At 43.7% G+C, this 20,648-nt stretch overlaps 1 protein-coding gene across 1 annotated transcript in view; it reads right to left on the bottom strand.

The window, feature by feature from the left end:
* HECTD4 (HECT domain E3 ubiquitin protein ligase 4) overlaps positions 1–20,648 on the bottom strand; it is an 89,993-nt gene that overhangs the window by 3,221 nt on the left and 66,124 nt on the right. The window contains exons 52-74 of the mRNA XM_035891665.1: positions 20,611–20,648; positions 19,862–19,999; positions 19,592–19,728; positions 19,261–19,421; positions 18,511–18,692; positions 16,808–17,013; positions 16,366–16,496; positions 15,933–16,138; positions 14,797–14,976; positions 13,187–14,490; positions 11,295–11,502; positions 10,211–10,434; positions 9,978–10,129; positions 9,664–9,770; positions 8,658–8,781; positions 7,652–7,842; positions 6,869–7,015; positions 5,607–5,726; positions 5,304–5,459; positions 3,214–3,317; positions 1,888–2,109; positions 1,267–1,433; positions 597–792 (exon numbers count right to left, since the gene is read on the bottom strand). The exon at positions 20,611–20,648 is cut by the window's right edge and continues 80 nt beyond it. Of these exons, the coding sequence (XP_035747558.1) occupies positions 597–792; positions 1,267–1,433; positions 1,888–2,109; positions 3,214–3,317; positions 5,304–5,459; positions 5,607–5,726; positions 6,869–7,015; positions 7,652–7,842; positions 8,658–8,781; positions 9,664–9,770; positions 9,978–10,129; positions 10,211–10,434; positions 11,295–11,502; positions 13,187–14,490; positions 14,797–14,976; positions 15,933–16,138; positions 16,366–16,496; positions 16,808–17,013; positions 18,511–18,692; positions 19,261–19,421; positions 19,592–19,728; positions 19,862–19,999; positions 20,611–20,648 (4,801 nt within the window). The remainder of the gene's footprint in view (positions 1–596; positions 793–1,266; positions 1,434–1,887; positions 2,110–3,213; positions 3,318–5,303; positions 5,460–5,606; positions 5,727–6,868; positions 7,016–7,651; positions 7,843–8,657; positions 8,782–9,663; positions 9,771–9,977; positions 10,130–10,210; positions 10,435–11,294; positions 11,503–13,186; positions 14,491–14,796; positions 14,977–15,932; positions 16,139–16,365; positions 16,497–16,807; positions 17,014–18,510; positions 18,693–19,260; positions 19,422–19,591; positions 19,729–19,861; positions 20,000–20,610) is intronic.

The raw sequence follows: 20,648 nt of genomic DNA, 5'->3' as shown, positions 1-20,648 counted from the left end.
CTGCCGTAACAGGCTCACCATCGCGCCTCCCCGCAGCGCAGGTCACGATGGGACTTTTTTTTTTTGTCTAATGGGTGGGACCGGGGCAGGTCAGCATTGCTGCTGTTTCAGGCAAACAGAAACCAACGCCAGCACCCATCGTTCAGAATATTCTACAGCTTTGGGCACACAGAACAGCTCTTCTGATGGCCTAGTTCTTACAGTAATGAAATAAAAATATTTAGGACCAGAAGTTGCTGTTACAGATTCATGTCAGATTTTCAGAAGTTATTGGCAATTCAGAATAGGGGCAACAGCTCTTTCAGGCAAGTGGCAAGTATTAAATAAAGCTCAAGAAAATGGAGACAGATTTAAAAGTTGATGTTTAAAAGTAAATTCGTTATTCTCCTCTGGAACAAGCCCCGCTCCTACTATTTCCTGAAGCCAGTGAAATCTCAAAGCGACCTCCCTAGGGGCAAAGGAGGGCGTGCAAGCACAGGCCCGTGTTCCACAGGGATGGTCCAGCCTGCACCACGAGCAGAAGGTTCTCCCCGACAGCTCGCACGCGGGAGGGGCCTCTCCCCCACGTTTGGCCGAAACCGCTGCAGTTCTCCCACCTTGAGAAACTCCAGGTTAATGTAGGGGAGCCCGCACGTCCTCAGCTCCATCTCCAGAGGGGTCAGCGTGGTCAGAAGCTGCAGGGGAATGATGGACCCCAGTCCAGCACGCACCGCAGTCATGCACTCCGGAGTCTGCAGCTCACGCATCCTCAAGCTCCGGATGGCTGTGGCGTACACATCCTTGTTCTCCCACCTGCAAGGGCAGAGATTCCGGACAAAAAAGGAGCGCGCTCAAGAGCCCTCTCGCCCTACCCCAGGCGGTTACATGCAGAAGGGTTTTATGGGGAGATCCTGCTGCTGCATAATCGAGAGTGAGCACTAAGCTATTTGCATTCCGATGCTTCCCAATTTAATTCCACGTTCCTCGGCTCCCTCCCCTTCTCTCACGCTTGCCCACTGCTCCCAAACTGCGGGTGTTTACCGAAGCCAGGAGCAGCTGAGCGGCGCTGCTACCGCTCCGCTGTCTGGTTCTTACGGAACACAAGGCAGCGAATAGCCGTAGCAATTCCACGTTCCTGCCAATGAACAAAAGCTTGCCCAGATGGATCCAGCCTCCAGCTTGTTACAAAAGCATCTCTGGAGAGCCCGGTGCTTGGGCAATTATTCCAGAGATGCTTCTTTCCCTTGTAACCCAGCGCAACGTCCTGCCAAGGCGGCTGTTACTCACCCCACCGGAATGTGCCTGCCTCTGGGACAAAGCTCCACTTCTTCCCCCGTCATGGTCAGGTAGGTGAATTTGCAGCACGGCTTGTTGGGACAGTCGGGGCTCTCCGTTGCTAGATGCTGAGAAGCAATTTCTGCGCACAGAGCTTCCAGTTCTGTCTCATCATTTATCTGTCACGAAACACAAAGGCGATATCTGAGGACCAGCGCATCATACGGCATTGCTCTTGTGACCCATTTAAGGTATCGCCCCGACGTACAAAGCGCACTCATTCTATCGTCTGGAGACACCACGGACAGCAGAAGCCAGTTACTGCTCTGGTGGGTTATTGCCTGGTTTAGCACTGCCAAGTTGCAGTAAACGTTTTGGAAGCCGTAATTCCGCTGTGCCTGGCAGCGGAGCAGACTGAGCAGCTTTCCCAAGCCATCAGGATGTAAAATCCTGCGCCCATAGATGAGTCAAAACACTTCATGACCCTGCTCACACATGAAAAAGATCTGCTAGACAAGGAAGCCAACCACGGCCATGTAGGGCAGGCAGTAAAGTCAGCTCCTACAAGAACAACGCTTTATGGGGGAAATCCTGGGAAAAAAAAGGAGAGAAAAAAAAGAAGAAGTTACTTACATTTTCAAATTTTTTGACATAGTTGTAGGTGAGGATGTCAGCTTCCTGGAGATCAACGTCAGGATCCAGCGGCTCGCCTACCAGGGTCTTCCAGAAGGAGGGCAGGAGGTCAAGTGGCAGAGGAACATCTGCTCGAATTGCAATACCCAAGAGCTGCCCAAAGAAATGGAATAACTGCTCCTCCGCGTAGGTGATAGGGCTAGGCGTCAAAATGTACTTCCCCTGGAGGAAAAAAAAAACCAAATCAGAATAGAGCACACAAACCTGTCTTTAACCATTGATGCGCACAGCTCCTCGAGTTCCCAGCCTCGTGCAAACGCCCATTTGGCCACGATGAATGCTGTTCAGTTGGCTACAAAAGGATTTGCTCAAGCGCGGCATGGAGCCGGTATATGCTGTACAGGGACATTAGATCACATTACCTTATAATTTAATGACCAAGCCCCGCTTTTACGAGCCCTGTTCATCAGCATTCTCAAGACTTTTCTGTATTTGTGTTACCTGTTCGCTATCTTAATTGTGGGCTCTTTCTGAAATACACTCCGGATATGCAAAGCCAGGTTTGCTACGTAGCTGGTCCTGTGGGAAATGAGCTGCTTTCCTACCTTGTGAATACTCCTAGGAAAAAACTATACCTCAACTACTGTAAATCCATAGAATCCTAGAATCCCAGGTCGGAAGGGACCTCAGAGACCATCTGGTCCAACCTTTCTGGGCAAGAGCCCAGCCTAGCCAAGATGGCCCAGCACCCTGTCCAGCCGAGGCCTTGTCCAATTGGAATCTCCCCAAGAGCAACTCGTGTCCATTCTTGTATCAATTCTTTGGGCCACAAACTTTATCTGGTTTCTATAATGCATCTACTGCCCAAAACAGGAGGAGGACACTAAATGTGCATTAAATAGCGTGGACGGAGCGTCTCACCCTACTAGCAACGTGACTCGACTTTCCTGGTGACATTCCTGGAGTAATACCGGCAGAATGCGACTTCACTAGCTTGGGCTGGACAATCTCCACACCAGACAACTGAAACAGATTCACTCGAAGTGAACGTTGACCGGGAGCCTTAATTCTGCTACGCTTTGTGCTTCTGACTACCCGGCTACTTCTTCAAGTACCTGTAGGTCCCTTTGAAGCGCACCAGGGGATTCATCAAGAGGCATTTTCAGTTTTATCAGGCACGTGAGACCTATCTGTTAGGTGTGCTAACGGGGGCTGCCGAGCTGCAGCTCCTCCCCGTAGCGCTAACTGAGCGTGTTCCACTCCCGTTCAAACACACGCGTTCAAAAAGAGAAAAGCAACTTCGTTCCTTGCAGGGAGGTACCGCACCTTATTCTTATTGACGGCAGAGCTTGGGCACAACAGGAGGAGGGACAGCGAGGAGCTCTGTAACTCTTTACAGACTTGCCAAAGGAAGTGACGGAAAGATCCACCTGAAAGAGAGAGGGGCGAGATAACGCAGTGCCCTCTGGGGCTCGATACCGCTACCTTTCAATCCAGAATTTGCCGTTCTCCTTGACATCACGTGTCATGCCTTAGATTACACGCTTCACCTCTGATCGCAGAGACACGTGGCTTCAACAAGGGTGGGGTAGATGCCAGCCATGCCAGCCTTTTGGCTTTCTTGCCCATTCACGGGCAAGTCCACATTTAAATACTTTAATTACATGCAAAAAATATTAATTGAATTGCTTCCTGCTTTTTTTTTGCTTTGCCTTCCAGCACTCTACGTGCAAGACTAGCACAAACATTTGTCAGAGCAGTTGGCCTGCCAGTGGAATTCGTTACTCGATGGGAAGAGGAACGGTGCTGCCTTCACAACACCACAGCATTTCCACAGCTCAAAGCAGCGAGGCAACGCAGCAGGAAGCGTTCCAGATGCTGAGCTGTGGCCGTAACATTTCTCTCTCTATAGGTACTGTCAGGAACCACCACAGACCTTCAGGATGCTGAGCTGTGGCCGTAACATTTCTCTCTCTCTATAGGTACTGTCAGGCACCACCGCAGACCTTCAGAAGAAAACCCCCCTTGAGAGAAGGCGTCAAGGAGCCCTTTGCTCAGCTAATAGGTGCACACCAAGGTTTTTCCCTTACGCAGTTTGACAGATGACACTAGTTGGCAACGTGAGAAGTGCATTGGGGCTTTTCTTCTCTCACTCCGTATACCCCCCCGAATCTCCAGAAAGGACCTCTTACAGCCAGCACACAGAGACTGCATTCATTCAGATAGCGGCGATCAGTTTTCTTCTTTGACACACAGCTGGTATTTGCCTTGGTACCCTATCAATTATTCAACAGATCTGCAAAGCAAGATTTTCTCGGCTCTTGTTTAAATCAAGTCTCCTCCTGGAGTACCTGCAACCCACATAGCATCCAAGGGAGCCAGCACCCCAAAAGGAAGTCAACATCCAAATGAGGCTGGACGGCGTCCACACAAACCTCACAAATTAACATTGTGTCAAGAGAAGGCATAAAAATCTTGTTTAATAAAGTAAGATTATGGCTCAACACTTCCTGTTGAAAAGCAGGAGCCCTGGGTCGTGAGGAGCTTGTCTCTGCACCGGTTAGGTGAGGTCAGGGCACTTCAATGTCTATTCCTTTCTGAGGTTCGTCCTTTTAACCAGTCACAGGAAAATTATTAAAATGATGACAAGAAACACTGTATGTCTCCTGAACAAATGAGCCAGATGCAATTTGAATAGTATTTACTGCAAAAAATAAGGACAGTTCTTAAAGCACCAAACCCCCTTACCACACTCAGCATCTCGTCAGCTGAGCTGGGACAAGGTGAAGTTCAGACTTCTGGTGTCAAGTGGAAAACAGTCCTCAAAACCAGCTCGCTTGGGCAGGACCATTTTTAACTGTTAATGCTTGCATATTCCTGGACAGCTATGTTTGATCATGCATCCCATACCGGTACGTAATGGTTTCCTGATCTACGGGCTATCCGATCTGACACCACTTTAACAATAAAAACCACAGGAGCATTACCCAGCTCATTGCGAACAAGGGAGTACTTAAAAAAAAAAATAAATAAAATAAATCTTGGTTATCAGCACTTTGGGTTTACCATGGCCCAGCACCAAAACAGCCTGAAGAGACTTTCCTACAAAGTGCTCTCCCCGGGCTTCACACCGCCGATTACTTTATTTGCTTGCTCTAGTTAGCGAAGTCGCACGCCCAGGCACTCAGACCTCCAGCTGTATTAGCAAAAATATGAAAATTAACCATCTGGCTTGCTTCATTCTTGGAAGCATCGTTCTTTTCCATCTGCAGGACTACAAACACCACACAGGTAACGCTGCTCCTTAAAGTCAGCATGAGCCACGTTCCGGTGAAGACTTGGGATTCTACCTGGCAGAAGCTCTCACGACTGTACCTGATGTCACCCGCGCCGGTAACTCTGTAATCCCGACTTACTTGTTCCGTGAACCTCTTCCCCTGTGAACCGAATGTTGAAAGCATACGTAGGGTCTCCGCCGCTGGCAAGTTTAACGCAGAGCTGCGAGGACGGCACGCAGGCCAGCTGTCTCGCTGCCTGACAGAAATAGGAATTTTCTGAAGAACGGATCTCCCCTATTTAAAAACAAAAGAAAAAAAAAAAAATAAAATCCCCATACTCAGAGTATTTTGCGTTAATATGCATCCGAGCTTTGTTAAATCAGATCTGACTTGTTGCAATAGATTAAAATGAATTTTGGAAAGGGTAAGTGTTTCCCATACCTCCAACTATTTCCAAGGGATCCAGGGTGATCTCTGGGGCCGCATGATCAGCAGTTCTTTGGACAGTGGCATTCAGCACTCTGTTCATTACAGTCACCTTTGTGTCATAGAAGATCAAGCCTACAGAAAGAAACACATTTCAGTTATCTATCCCTTTACAACCTTATGTTCTGAGATTCTCTAATGGACAACAGTAGACTAATAATTTCATCTTCATTAGGTAAGACATGGCTGATCCACCTCGTCAATTTTTATTTTTTTGTTAGTATTTGTTACTGATGTTTACTGGAAGCAGCTCATTGGGTTAGAACACTGATGAACAGAATTCTAATATTATATAAATAGATCCTAGCAGCTCCACCAGAATCTCTGTGAATCAGAAACACTTTGCCAAGTAGCTTTCAGAAATCAAAGATGTTTTGACAGTAATGCTAGAAGCAAGAAAACACGATAAAAAAATAGGGCTGTCACTTTGCACCATAAATACGGGCTCTGTAAAGGCAAATCTCTGAACAGTCCTCACTTTCCCATACTGGGCTTACAAGTTTTTTTCCTAGCTGGGCCAATAAAAGCCTGCTTACACACACTGGCACCTTTGGTGAATTCTACGTCTTCAGAAGAAAACAAGTTTGGGAAATGTAATGACCTAAATCTTGGTTTTGTTTGTTGTCTAATGAAGGTTTGTAAAAACTACTTCAAATGCTGTTGCACGATCAGGGTTTTCTTGATCTCTCTAATTCTACAGCTTCAGTGACAATGAGGATGCCAGCAGGTCCTGGGACTTTCACCTGATCTGCTGCCTGTTGAGTAACAATTTCCGTTTACGGATAACCCCAAGAAGATAAAGCCACATTTGAAGGCCACCCACAGACAGAAGAGATGGGCCAACTCCCTCCATGGTCAAGGAAGGTGCACAGGGTCTATTAACTACTTGCAAGAATAACCCCCCCTTGCCTTTAAAAAAACCAAACCAAGACAAAGAAAAAAACCTCCCACACTGAGAAGTGCCCTTGGGTTACTGCCTTTTTTTGGCTGTCACCTCAGACAGACTGCGCGCCAGCTTATCGGGCCGAGAAAGAAGCCAATAAGCCTTTGTTAGCATACCGAAACCACTCACTACCTCGCTTTCCCTCTCCCCTCCATGTTTTCCTTTCTGTCACAGGAATACTCGCATTAAAATCTTCTGCAAAATATACTAAGAGATTCCATGTGGTGCCTAGAGCACCCTGGCAGGCAACAACCGTGTTCCCCGCCAAACTGACCTTTGGCCTCTTGCAGTAACGCAGCAATGCTGTTAGCGTACATCTCGGTCTGCCGAAGCTCCACCAACGGTAAGAAGAACGTCTCCAACGTTGTATTGAGAGACTGAAGCAGTGCAAACCGCAGGCGTAGGCTTTCAATGGGAACATCTGAGGCGGGAAACATGCAGTCAGAGAGATAAAGGGATTCCCTACCTACTGCAAAGTCCATCTGCCCAGCAGATTCAGCCTGGGAGCCACACAAGCCTCCTTCTAAAGCAACCCCTCCCAATCCTTGCTCATCAACAAGAGGGCTGGAGATGCAAGAACAGCCATGATCTGTGTGTTCCTTCCTGGATCTCCAGCCTCTGGGTGTCCGAGTCCAGCATCTTGCATCATCACTGAATGTGCACTCTCTGGAGACCCCCTTAAAGGAACCTAGTGCTTAGACCAGTATTTAGGTGACTCAAGCCTGCCTAGGTCCAGCATTGAAGTCCAGCCTTCCTTCCCCCAGAAGCTAAACTCACCAGGTATCTTCCTGCTCCAGCCTGAGCTTGGAGATATGCTCGGAAAGCAGAGAACAATTGCAGTGCATTTTTAACAATGCTGCCGAAGGCACCACGGTGCCCAAGCACAGCCAAAGAAAGAGAGAAGACCTAGACTCAGCATTCCCCTCTGTTCACAGGGGCTTCAATCTGCAAGCTCCAAAGGAATGTCCCAAGTACCTGGGTGACAGCCAGGTCGTTCAGGAGCACTACCCAGCTCTTCCACTGAAAAAAGCCTCTATGCAAACCAATCTATACGTACTCAACAGACAGGAAATTCTGGGATCTGCTGCATCAGCTGGATCCAAATAAACTTCATGGGGATGGAGTCGTGCTGGTGTAATTGCAAGGTGACGACAAAGCCTGTTAATGTACTGGACCAGGGCTACATCCATTTCCAGTGTCCATTTCCGGGACGCTTTCTGAGCATGTCTTGCATCAATGCAGGCACACCTGAAATGTAGAAGGTGTAAGACCTGTTGAAACCTAAGTGCAATACAGCTTACTAAGAGCGTGTTGCGCACAACACCAGGTAGCTTGTTCTACTTCTCTCCCCTTTTCTTAAGCAGAGCTGTTCCATTACAGAAATTCTAATTTGAGAATAAGAACTGATTTATCACCTACCTTGCTTCACTGTTATTTAATAAGAAAAAAAGGAACTGCCTACTAAGTTTACTTACTGCACTATCTTCTTTACACTCTGAAGAGGATATAGAGAAGGAGATGTGGCAATTAGCTTGTGGCTTGACACAGGGAGATAAGGAGGATTTACTTAAGGGACTTTCTTCCTGTATGATATTAACAAGGAAGCAACTGTTCCCTCTTCTACATTACTACTGACCCAGTAACAACGCTGCCAGTTTAAACAATTACCCAGTGCGCAGAATAGAAATCTGTTGTGGACGGAAACCAGGGACAGCCAGATGGATCTACAATTCTCATCAGGCCAATAAATTGGCAGTTTGGAAAGCTATAAAGAGACAGTTTGGAAGCTATAAAGGACAGCAAGGCATATGATTTTGTTAGCCATGCTGTATACAAGAAAAGTCAGGAACCTGCATTCTGGCAGCACAGCGGCTCTTTTTAAAGCATGTTTTAAGAAAATAACCAACAGTTTTCTCTACAGGCCCTGCAGCCATGGATAGAAGTTTGTGTGTTACTAACACGCTGGTTAAAGCTACTTGGAGTAGGAACACGGGGGATCAAGTTTTTTTAAAGTGAGCACAACTAATCAGCATCACCATTACAAGAAGGTTTGCAAACTTCACCTTTCAAAATGTAGATCATATCCACAGGACAGAATAGCTCTCCACACGCTACGGATGTCCTGTTTAGATCGGTCAACCACAAATCTGTGAAATCCATCCAGCGTCAAGTATTTCTCCTCAGGAACTGACAGCAAAGACACAACCATCAAACAGTTAATGCCTTATTGTAAAGTCACCACACAGGAAAATGGTCGGTGTACCTGCCAGCTTTCTCCTGGTTCTACTCATCCCACCACGGCTCATTTCTCAAGTAGTTCTAAGCATCGTGCCATCCAAGCCGCCTGGCCTTCACTGAACAGCACCCGTTCTTTGCTCTCAAGGACACAAATCTCCCAGGTGCCCTCTGGAATAGCTCTGCCAATGTATCTAACCAGGTATCAAGGATCCATACTTGGCTGAATGCTGAAATCCCCCTCTTCTGAGCTAACCTGGCATTTCCTACAGCGAAGAGCAGAGTCCAAGCTCATGCCTACTCACTCTTCCACCTGACTGGAGAAAGAAATATTAAGCAAGACCCTGGAACTAATCCCTGCCGTGGCATGGCTGTGCTGTCTCCTCCATGAATAGACTGGTTATGAGGCATCTGAAGATTCTCTTTTGTCCCATTTTCCCCTTGTAACTTAATAATTTTCCTATATAAGCTGAGAAACAGCTAGTTAAAACCACCTAGTTCAAGCCCATGCTATCCTAACCCCCCACTGTACAAAAACCCCTTCAAACTATACCTCTTAGCAAGTCACTTCTCTCCCCAATGTATTCACATGGCCTACACACACCGTTGCCCGAATTGCACAAGCATGGTTTGCTCCCACTTACATTGATGAGTCCAGATTTACAGATATACAACTAAAAGCAGCATTTAAAAATCCTATTTAAAAAAAAATCAAGTTAGCCTCATTAAAAACAGAGACAAACCAAATCCATCATGACATCATGTAAGCATGCCAACACAAAGAATTTCTTTTCTACGATGTAATACTATAGGAAAATTGTATACAGCTACTACCTTCCTGCTTCTTTGTGGGAGATTTTTCAGGGTCCTTCTCTTCAGGTTTGCTCTTCTCAGGAGATTTTGGCTTTACGGTAGGTTTCTTCTCACTTAAGGCTGTTCGGCTAAGGGACAAAGTGAACGTTAGGGTGAAAGATTTCTTTCACCTGCTCAAGAACCCAAAACATTCCTTGAGGGTCTTTTATAACCTCAATGTTGCATTTCCCTCTTCCAATCCGTACATGGAAATGCAGAGGGAGGGCGAATAAAAATCTGGGTTACTAAAGAGAAGTCAAATGTTTCACGACTGTCAAAAAGCTGAAGACACCAACCTGACACTATTGAGCATAGACTTTTCCTTTGTAGGTGGTTTAGTAACTGGGCGCTTGGTGCTCACAACTTTCACTGGATGCTGTTCTTTGCCTGCCTTGTTGTACTTGCTCTTGTCGAATTTTGGCTTGGGCACACCGTATTTCCTTAAAATCTTCCAACATAGAAAGTGAATAATTACACAATGCTTTCAGGTTACACAGAAAGATGCTGAAAATAGTTTTCAAAGCACTACCTGAGTAAGCTGGTCCTCTAGCACCTTCTTCGGCGGGCGGACGTTTGTGAAGAACACATGAAGAAGGTTTCCAGGAGTCTGAGAATTTATCTGTTCTTTACTGAGATAGATATCACCAACCTTAATGGGTTTCGCTGGAGTTAGGCTCAGCATTTGCTCAGAATGGATGCAGCTTTTAAATATTTCTGTGAGGACTTCCCGAGCACCTGGGACCAGTTTCTCACCTAATCAAAAAAAACCCCAAAAATGCAATACGATACAAAATACCACGACAACTGTTTAGAATTTGAAACATGAAAAAACGTTTTGCATTCAGCTAAAATATTGTATCACATGCCACTTGCTCCAAGAGAGAAAAATCACTTAGAAAAATTCTACTAGCAGACCTGCCCTTTTGCACTCAAATATCCCCATTTATGACAGAGAATTGAGTGCTTTCTCCTGTTTTGGCCACACACTGTCATTATTATTTGAGTGACTGAAGTGGTAATGAAAAAGTAGAATATTTATGATGCCAGGATAAAAATTCTGTTGTGTAGGCGCACGCTGACACCTATCAATTGAACTAACAGCCAGCTGAACTGCCTCCAAGTATTATGCTCCCCTGTTCCTTGATTCAGGATTCTGGTACATGCCAGGTATATGAGGGCCTGCATAGCTTTTATGTTGTTAGAGAACCTACACTACTATAGCTGTTCTACTTGCATAGTTTCTACTCTAAAACTAAGCTGGGCCTAACGGTGGTAAATTATTACAGTGTTTTCTCAAAAAAAAAAGTTACTAAACAACTCATTCAGTAGTTTTTTGGGTTAGTGGGGAGCTGTGTGTGTGTGGTTTTTTTGTTTTTTGGTTTTTTAACTGTTTGATTAGCTGTGAGATCAGTTGAGCAATGTTCAGATTGCAAATAGCTGCTGGCCAACTGATGAGAGGGAGGAAGCTTGCTCTGAAGTTACTCCCTGGCTCCCCCTCATTGTCACCCAATCAATTAGTGAGTCATAATGAATTTACACCAGCAAGAATCTGACCCCTGTATGTCCCCCAAAAATGCACAGATAAGTTATTTGCCAATATGAAAACCACATACCTTTTATTGACTTATCATTGAAATAATCTTCTAGTGCTGGGCTCCCTTGTGTGTCAAATAAACTCTGATTTACAGTAGAAACAGTTAAAATCTCTTCAGTTGACATTTCCATCAGTTCATCTTCACCATCCAGACTTGACAAACCAATGAGATCACTACTATTGAACAGACTGGCTCGGATTTTCTCTATTTTAGCTCTTGACCTTATCTGTACAAATAATGAAATTAGTTAACAGGAATTCTGACAAAACAAATAAACCTCGAATTGTATGAATTTGGGTCTTAAGCTACGTAGATAATCACTATTGCATCTCCACTAACATTCTTCTACATCAATAATTTGACACCAGAATTCAGGTTCAGCTTAGAAAACATCCTTTCTAAGAACATCTGGCCACTGAAATTACCATGCTGCGAGATAATCAGGCACAGCTCTGAGTCAGCTATTCCATCTCTTAGTCTGGAGAGAGCCCTTAGAAATATCAGATGAGAAGTTGAAAGTTCCAGATAGGTAACCTCTCATTGTTTGCAACTCTGCTGTCCTTGCTTCAATTCACCGATTAGAAACATCTAAATTAGCACAGGCCTTGAAGTCTCAGCTACACAAATTGGGAACAGGAACAATAACTTCCTTTGATTCCGAGAATAACCGCCACGCATCATCATCAGAGCAGCTACAGACTTGGGAGTAGGTTTCAGTGTGAATACGCTGACAGCTTTCTGTACACACTTTATGGTTTATTTCAACTCTGGTGTCTTCACGTCAATTAACAGTTTAAGAATAGCAACTGAAGATTTTCTATCTGAATAAGCTGATTTTCTTCTGGAAGGGAAACTGATACAATCCCAAACTATGGAAAAATGTCTCTCTAAATTCACAAGCTAGCAGAAATGCTGTGCTTTTGCAAGCTTCTGATAAATCTGCAGCTTGCTGCTAGTGTAACAGAGAGGAAGGGTTCTTGGGCATAGCTGAAAACCTCGAGTAACCTGGCATCAATGGCAATCACCTACAATGCTTTTAAAAATTAATTTGGAACCATCTCTTCTAAAGTAACTTTGTGGAGAAATCTGTAGATGGTTTAAAATATGTAAAAATGTAGTCATTAAATATTAAATAATTGCCTTGTGGGTCAAACCAAAGGGCCACCTATCTCTAATTTAATCTCCAGCAGTGGCGAGTAGCAAATCTTTGAAGAAAGTTACATAAAAGAGGAAACGGATAGATCTTTTCCTTTACATATTTTCTCAGCCTCCAGAATAAGTGGCTTAAACATTTCCTCAGTTGAAGGCTGCATTGACTGCTGTGCTTAATAGCTACCAATTTGCACATCCTCCATGAACTTAATCCCTTATTAATTCATTTATACTCTTGGCTTCTGCAACACCTTGCGGCAATGAGCTCTACAACTTGGAACACGCCAAGAGTACTTCCATCTGTTTTAAAATTTCTACTTGAGAACTCTACTACTAGGCCCACTCTGCCCTGTGAGAGACAGCGAACGCTTGTAAGGCTGTGAATGATAAAGTCAACAGAGAATAAAGTTCTGCATTCCTCAGCCATCCTGTCCAAGCTGAGAACTCCCAGTCTCCTTCATCTCCATGCACACCGACACGTGTTTATTCTGCACCCATGACCTATGCTGAGCTACACCTCACTAACAGTACCTTTCACTCTCCATCATTTGAGTTGTGGCCTCAGTCAAGCAGAAGAATCTTTACAGAAGGAAGCATACAGCACACTTTGTCCTTAACAGTCAGATCTCGGTGTTACACACAAACCATACAAATTACAGTATTTCTCAAAGCCAGAGGTTAAAAAAAAAGTTACTGGATCTCATTCTCTCAGAAAAAACTGACCCAAAAGGCAACTGACCCTGCTTGAAGGCTATTACCTCCACTACAGCAAACCCTTTGATTGGCCGTGACAGAAGCGGCTGGTTGTCCAGAGATGTGACTGTGTACATTGATCCAACATCCGACACAGACGCTGTTTCTACGTTGTCAAGTGGTTCCCCAAGGCTGCCAAGGCTGCCGAGGCTTCCAGTACTGCAGTGTGAAAGATCCAAACTCTCCTGGCTGGAAACAACATGTGGTTCTAGCAATCCTGGTGGGATGGCCAGTTCCAGTCCAGCTTGAAACTGGTCAACTGAGATATCACTAACGGTCCGAGATATTCCCTGCGAGCTGCAGAGGGAAGCCTGGCTTGTAGATGCTGAAGCGCTAACGCTCATGGCGGGTGTGACACTGCTAGAGCTGCTGATATCCAAACTGTCTGCACTACTCGAAACGGTTGGTTTTTCCAGTTCAGTTCTGCATTCTCCTCCTTCCGCTTTGTCCTTGATTTTTTTGGGATCCTCTTCCTGCAAAGGGATGTAGATCTCATCTTTGAAAACTCCACCATGCGCGTTACATGCCTTTCTGATTGCACTTCTGACAGTGCCCTCCTCCAAGTGAGTTGGTATTCCAGAAATGACAAGCAAGCGGCTATGAGCTGTGGGACCTACCAGTGCTTGACAGGCATCTGCTACAGCGTCATTTGTCACACCCAGTCCTTGCGGATCCTTTTTAGTTAGGTGTCTGAGAATTATAAGCAGAGTCAGTGCTCTATGAAACCATAACATATCCTCAGGTTTGCTTCCTCCTATACTGAGGATTGCAGCATCTGTTTCAGCTGCTCTGGCTGAAGACCGTTTGCCTGAAGATGATGTCTTTTCCCGCTTCATTTTGACTTTTTTCCTCTTTGACAGCAAGCTTGGACTCTGTGGTGTCTGTCCTGGAGAAGATGAAGATGAGGAGGAAGAGTCACTAAGATTTGGGGCGCTTGTTGAAGACATCACATTAGCTGTTACACTCATATTGATAGGTAAGGTTACTTCTGCCACAGCAAGGCAAACTTCCATCAGAGCATGAAAGTACGTTGAAAATCTTCCTTGGTCAGCCACTCCAACACCAGAACCACCGCATGCATTTCCAGATACCCAGTTTTGTGTTTCTTCATCGTACAACTTGTGAAGTTCTGACTGCAGGGCCATAAGCATAGCTAGGCAGGGATTTAGCTGAAGGGCAATAGAAGATGACAATCCTGCTGGATTTTTTTTCTGCTCTAGATTGTGAATTTTGCGAAGCAACTCAGCCAAGAGATGAAATATTAGTTCCTTCACACATGCTGCCATGTCAGTTGTCCAGAGGAAGTTCCCTGTGTGTGGAAGACATGGGAGTCAGCAGTATTTCACTGTTAGTAGCTTTATAACACGAGCTGTGACAGTAACATTAAAAAAAGCACAAGAAAAGGCTGTTTCAATGGCTGTACGTCAGCAGTAGGAAAGACAGGAAGGCTATCCCAAGAAGTGCCTATCAACAGAAAATTTCTGGAGTTTGAAGAAAACTTCAGTATAATGGAAGAACTCGACAATACTTTGCAATTTTTCTTCCCCCCCCCCAACTCTCCATCTGAGCCAGCACACTATCAATGCTCATTACTAAGCAAATACTGCATTCTCACCTAAAAATTCCACTACTTGCAAGAGAACTGAAGCAGGAATAGTATCCAGTTCGTCTTCTGATTTGCCATCCCCATCTTCCAATTTCCATGTTAATAGCTGTTCTGTGAATGCCATTGCCAGGGGGAATTCAAGGGGAAGAGAATGCAAGACCAACACAGCTCCAGGAGGAGGAGATACTCCTAATCCAAAAGGTCAAAGAAAATACTTATCATCACTCGAGGCATTTGTAAAGTAAAAGCAGTAACACATCTTTTAGGACTTTTTTGAGGCTAAATTTATGTTAAGTGAGAACTTTCTCTATTAAGTGCCTGTGATAAACAAACAGGAATGTTTATCTATAATGAGAAGTCGATATAATCTATAATTATAAACATACAGATAACATTTTGTTTACATGACATACAAAATGGAACTATTTTTAGCCTGTACATATCTGAACACATATAGGACTTTCACAAAACCATTTATTTGTAGTATGATGTGTCTGATCAGTATTGAGAAACATGAGAGATGCTGTAGTTCAGCAAACAAACTTAAGGACCTCCAACGGAAAGTTTGAAGAGTTTACTGCACTCAGTCACCTTCACTGCTCTAAATAAATCACACTGTCTCTCCCTTAGGCTGGAAGAGTAAAAAGAATATTAATGATTGTTCTTGCTTGAGAAGCTGGGATGACCTATGCATTGCTATACTGCTTATATATTACTGTGTATTAAAGGGCTCTGCAATCACCCACAAAAGCAAAAAACGAAAAATTGATGTCCATCTAAAACACAGCATCTCAAATAGCAATAGCACCAACTTGAACACTGCAGAAATATTCAAAACCATTGCTTTGTGAAGTCCTAGAACACAGAAGTCAGACAAAAAAGCAGATCCTGACAGATTTAACAGAACTAACCAAACCAGAGTCAGATGGCTTCCAACATTTATGAGACCATGCTTTCTTGGTTAAGAATGATTGAGTATTTTTGCTAGGACACATTTCCTGATACCTTGTACAAAACTACTGTCATAACCAACGGTAGGACTGGTGACAATATAGGAAGGTGTTACATGGGCAGTGATGATGCTTGTCTCACTTTGAGAATAAGTTAAAAAGGTTGGGTTTTGGTTTTTTTAGGGTTTTTTTTACCTAGTTTGATGTGGACCTTGTCCGTAGGGGTGATCACTGAAGGGTACTGATTGGTTGTTGGGGGAGGCGTTAGGCCTGTGTTGGTCGGAGAGGCATCTCGAGGGTAGCACACTGCTTCAATTAGGTTTAACTGACCATTCCTTTTAACTTTGTGCCCGAGCCCATAGACAAGCACTCGAGCCCAAGGAGCTTTATACAGGGATGAACTAAGAAAAGACCAAGAACAGTTCGGTTAGACTGTAACTTGTTACTAAAAATCCCAACCCAATCACAGAAAGATGAAACACTCTGTGGTATTTATCCCACCACCCAGAAAATGAGTCTCTGAGAAGATAAAAATGTAAAAAAAAAAAAAAAATGAGCAACTCTGGGTTCACAGAGGCTCAGCAGCACATCTTTAACATTTTCTACTCTTGGTTCCCCAATTACTCACTCTTTGCGGAATCCAGACTGACTTTCCTTACAGGACACAATTACAAATGCAGCCCCGGGAAAATTAACATCCATATTGACTTTGGATTCTGAAATTGGGAATTCTTCATTAGGAAACTGTTCTGGTGCCGTCTGTAACATAACATTTCATAGTGAAAGCCCCCAAGCAGCAGCAGCAAAGCACCTCCCTCTCCTTTTTTCAAATAAAATATAGCATTGTCAATAATGACATAGTGTGAGGCCACTTCATTTTAATGTGATTCGGAGTACTGCTATTGCCTGTGTTTTCAGCATGCCCACTATGATCAGAATAGGAATACAATCCATCCAGAGAAACAATTCAGTGTGAGGGACAGTATTGTGGAAGTTAGAATCACACATAAAGCGAGGGCTCCTTAGAAAGGAAGACAACACTGCTCGTAAAACATGACTAAATATTTTACCTGCAAAAAGGAGCAGATCTGTTTAGTGAGGTCTAACAGACTCTCCTCTCCTTGATGCAGCGTCCGAGTAATGGCAACAGTAAGCCACTCTCTGATGGCTTGTGAATTGCCCTGGTAGAAAAGGTCTGTGGCAGCACAGTTCTGGGAATGGACACAGTGTTGCAGGGACTGGGCCAAAAGAATAGAACTTGAACTGATTGTTCCATCTGTAATAATAAGTAAGATATGACAAATTTGGAGATTGCTTCAACATGTTCATGTAGCCTATAAAACAGACAGTGGAAAGAGAAGTTTTCAAATGCCTGGAAGATTACAAGCCTGTTTTCACTCCGGAGCAAGTGCAAAACTCCTCCCAAAGGTCAGCAGTAGAAAGGATCCACCCAAGTCTAGACTTGCACCCCTGACATAGTTGGTTGCAGATGGGATGGCCCTCTAAATGCCAGCTGTGTTCTTCACCTGCCTTAAGCCAACCCTTCGGGAGGTCTGCCAGACATACACTGAGCTGTGCGTTCACAGCCGCCTCCTTCTGTCCCATGTATGAAGGCAGCCATATCCCAATTTACTGCATCAGTACAATGAGGACAAGTGACCAGAAGCGCTCTCCTCGCCACTCGTTCTAGATGAGGTGAAAGCGGCTTTATCTGTTCTCAAGCTTTCCCCATATATGAACAAGACAGCTTTTGGGTGGCCCCAAGAGGGTCACAAGCCCCCATAACCCATGGCTGTCATTCCGGAGCTAATGGGAGAAGTCAAAGAAAAAACAAGTGCAGTGCACAAAGGAGTGGGAGATTCACCAAAATGCCACTTTGGAAACTGTATGTATTAGCAGAACTTGAATTAGACATATTTTAAAGAGGAAAAACTGAATAAAAGCTTGTAAAATTATTCTCAAAGCCATGCAAAGTAGTGCTGTACTCTGCAAGAGGATCTTTTACAATGCGGCATCTGTTAGAGGTAGCCAAGTTTCAAAGTAATTGGAGGAGAGAACAGGACTCTTTCCAGTGGTAAATAATTACTTTCAATTATTAATAGCCTATATTTAGCACTTCCTAATTCCTCCTTATGCTCCAGCCATGTTACACACATTTCTTTGCATGCAGAATAGCTTTGTCACGATAATAGTCTTTGTTAACACTCACTTGAATTAGCCAAAGATTCTTTTCCATGATTCAGCACATACATTCTCTAACCAGATCTGTGATTCCAGTAGGAAAAGGACAAACCACTTTGTGAAATGAAGAAGAGTTGAATTTTGAAAACTGTGAAACCCAACTGGCATTTAGTTTTACTACCCTGGATTTGAACTATAAAACAATCTCAATTCCTTACAAGTGTCCCATAGGCGTACTCCCCCCGCCCCCAGTAAACAGAAGACCACCAATGACAAAGGGACAGAAGCATACTGAATGGAATCTTAGGAAGGACTCTGAACTCTCTTGAACACTTTTAATTAGATCATTAGCAAGAATTTCAATTTAGTACCCCATCACCGAAGTCAGGAGTCCATTGAGAGGTTTTTTTGCTAAAAATATACCATCATTATTCAATAATTGATCAATAAGTGCCAAATTAATTTGGGTTTTTTTGTCCCCAGAAAACTACTGTACCAAAAAAAAAAAAAGAGCTGTGATAAAAATTAGTGGTTGTCCCCAGAAAACTACTGTACCAAAAAAAAAAGAGCTGTGATAAAAATTAGTGCTTACCAGGAAGAGGTGGTGCAAGGAGTTGGTTGGACAGCAACTGCAGGTGCTCCAGAGTGATATCACGGATAGCAGGAATATGAAACAGCCGAGTAAACATATGTGGAGATTTGGGGGCAAAAATATTGAGGAGAGCCATGCGGCAGTAGAGCTTGGCCAGAGAAGCTTCACTTCGCAAGAGCTCTCTAGAAAAACAGACATCAAAACATACAATTGCCTCACTGCACTTAAAATAAGCCATATCCAGCAACCTGCCCCTGAATCCAAACACATATATCTAATTATTTCGAAGGTTCAAGTAGGGCCAAATCTTTCTTATTCACTTAAGATAGCACTCAGCCCATCTAATTCCGATGCCAAATAAAAGGCACCTCAATTAGAAGCCAACTCCCCACAAAGTCACTCAAGAGTTCTTGAGCTTTTAGATAGCAACCAACTGATGGTAACAGAAACCCAAGCTTCAAGGAAGGTACGTGTTAGACCAGCGTGTATAAAAACACTTCCACGTGACTACATAAAATCCTTCCAACAAGACAATTAGAACCAATTTCCTTTATTACAAAAAAAGCAAACCCCCACTACCCATTAAAACCCAAATCTTCGTCAGCTTTAATCCAACAACTACAATAAGATTCAGAAGTTTACTAATGCTCAGAACGAGGTTGCGGTAGGTAACTGTACTGTAGGAAATGCTATAGAATGAGTCAGAGAATACAAACGCCTTCTAACCCCATTTCTTTTTTTTTTTTTTACCTGTGAATTTGGATATTGGTATTATCCAGGGTAACCAATCCATTCGTTGCAGTCCTCCGATAACCAGCAGGTGGCCTTTCTAACATGTCGATAGGATACCAGTATCTTACCAGAACCCCTTCACTTCTGAGGTATGTCTCTACTTGTACCAATTCATTTACCTGGAACACCAAAACCAACTCTGTCAATAATCACAGTAATGACAGTATTTTTTTCCTTCAAAAAAGAGCACCAAATCAGCATTCTGATCAGTTTAGTACATTTAATTATATTTGCTGACAGATGTGCGATGCTGATACGTTAAAAGCCCTCCCAGTCTATCTTTACTTACAGAATCAACATCCAGAACAACACCGTGAAGACCAAATGTCTTCAGCATCCCACGAATAGCAAACTTGGGCAAAGCTGTTCCAACAGCACTACTGGTAACGTTGTTACTGTCAGGAGAGCGAGTCACTACTGTGAGACCTGGTCAGAAAGGGACAACAGCAATTTTTCAGGAACAGCATTTTCCTCAGATTGACAATTTATGCAGTAGATCCCAAGTACCAGAGCCCCTTTGCTTTTATTTTCCCCTCAAGATACTTCTTGCTGACCTTACCTTTTCGTACTTTATCAATTGTAAATTTGTTTGCTTCATCTTTGATATCCTCAATAGTAGGAAGGTAGAGGTCTCTTGGGATGCCACCATTTTCCTCGTAGAGGAATTCCACAGTTTGTCGTGCTATATCAACCATGCCTGGGAGACAGAAGGAAACGCTAGTTATTTTCCCCAGCCACTTGAAATAAGTTCTTATTAACATCATAAAGAGATGAGCTATCTAATTACTTCAATATTCTTTCAGTCAGGCTCATATATAGGGAGCGGAGCTTTCCTGAGAGACACTTGTGTGCTTCTCATTAGGGCTCAGAACTCTTACTTTGCTCTTACTGCGACTTCCCCACAAACAGGTCATCTTGCCAGAACTGTATTCATTTACAAATCCCCCCTTCAAGTGTTCCTCAGAAGTTTTGCCTTGGTATAGTCACAGACGGAAAATGCATGTAGATAATTTCTTCCCAAACTATTATTCCAAAGCATTTCTGTATCCACACCACAACAAATTCTGACACTATTTCTAAAGCCATTTTCCCTATTTAAATAGTCCAACTTAATTAAAAGTGTTAAAAGAAAAATCATGACCCCAAACCAAATTGTAAGCAATTGATGAAAACAGCAAGTGAACTTTTTTCTTTAATTTAAATTTTCCAGCCCTGAATACAGTAAAACATCAAAGAAACACAGGTGTCATCTTCACACTTACTGCACATTATATAAACCAACATGCATGGAAATAAACATAGCCATACCTAACTGTAAAGCTCCTTTAATTTGATCCAACCCAGAC

The sequence above is a fragment of the Egretta garzetta genome, unplaced genomic scaffold (genome assembly GCF_000687185.1).
Source record: "Egretta garzetta isolate BGI_Z169 unplaced genomic scaffold, ASM68718v1 scaffold330, whole genome shotgun sequence".
Taxonomy (NCBI): Eukaryota; Metazoa; Chordata; class Aves; order Pelecaniformes; family Ardeidae; genus Egretta; species Egretta garzetta.
The sequence above is the reverse complement of the archived record's forward strand: the minus strand, read 5'-3'. Positions and strand labels throughout refer to the sequence as shown.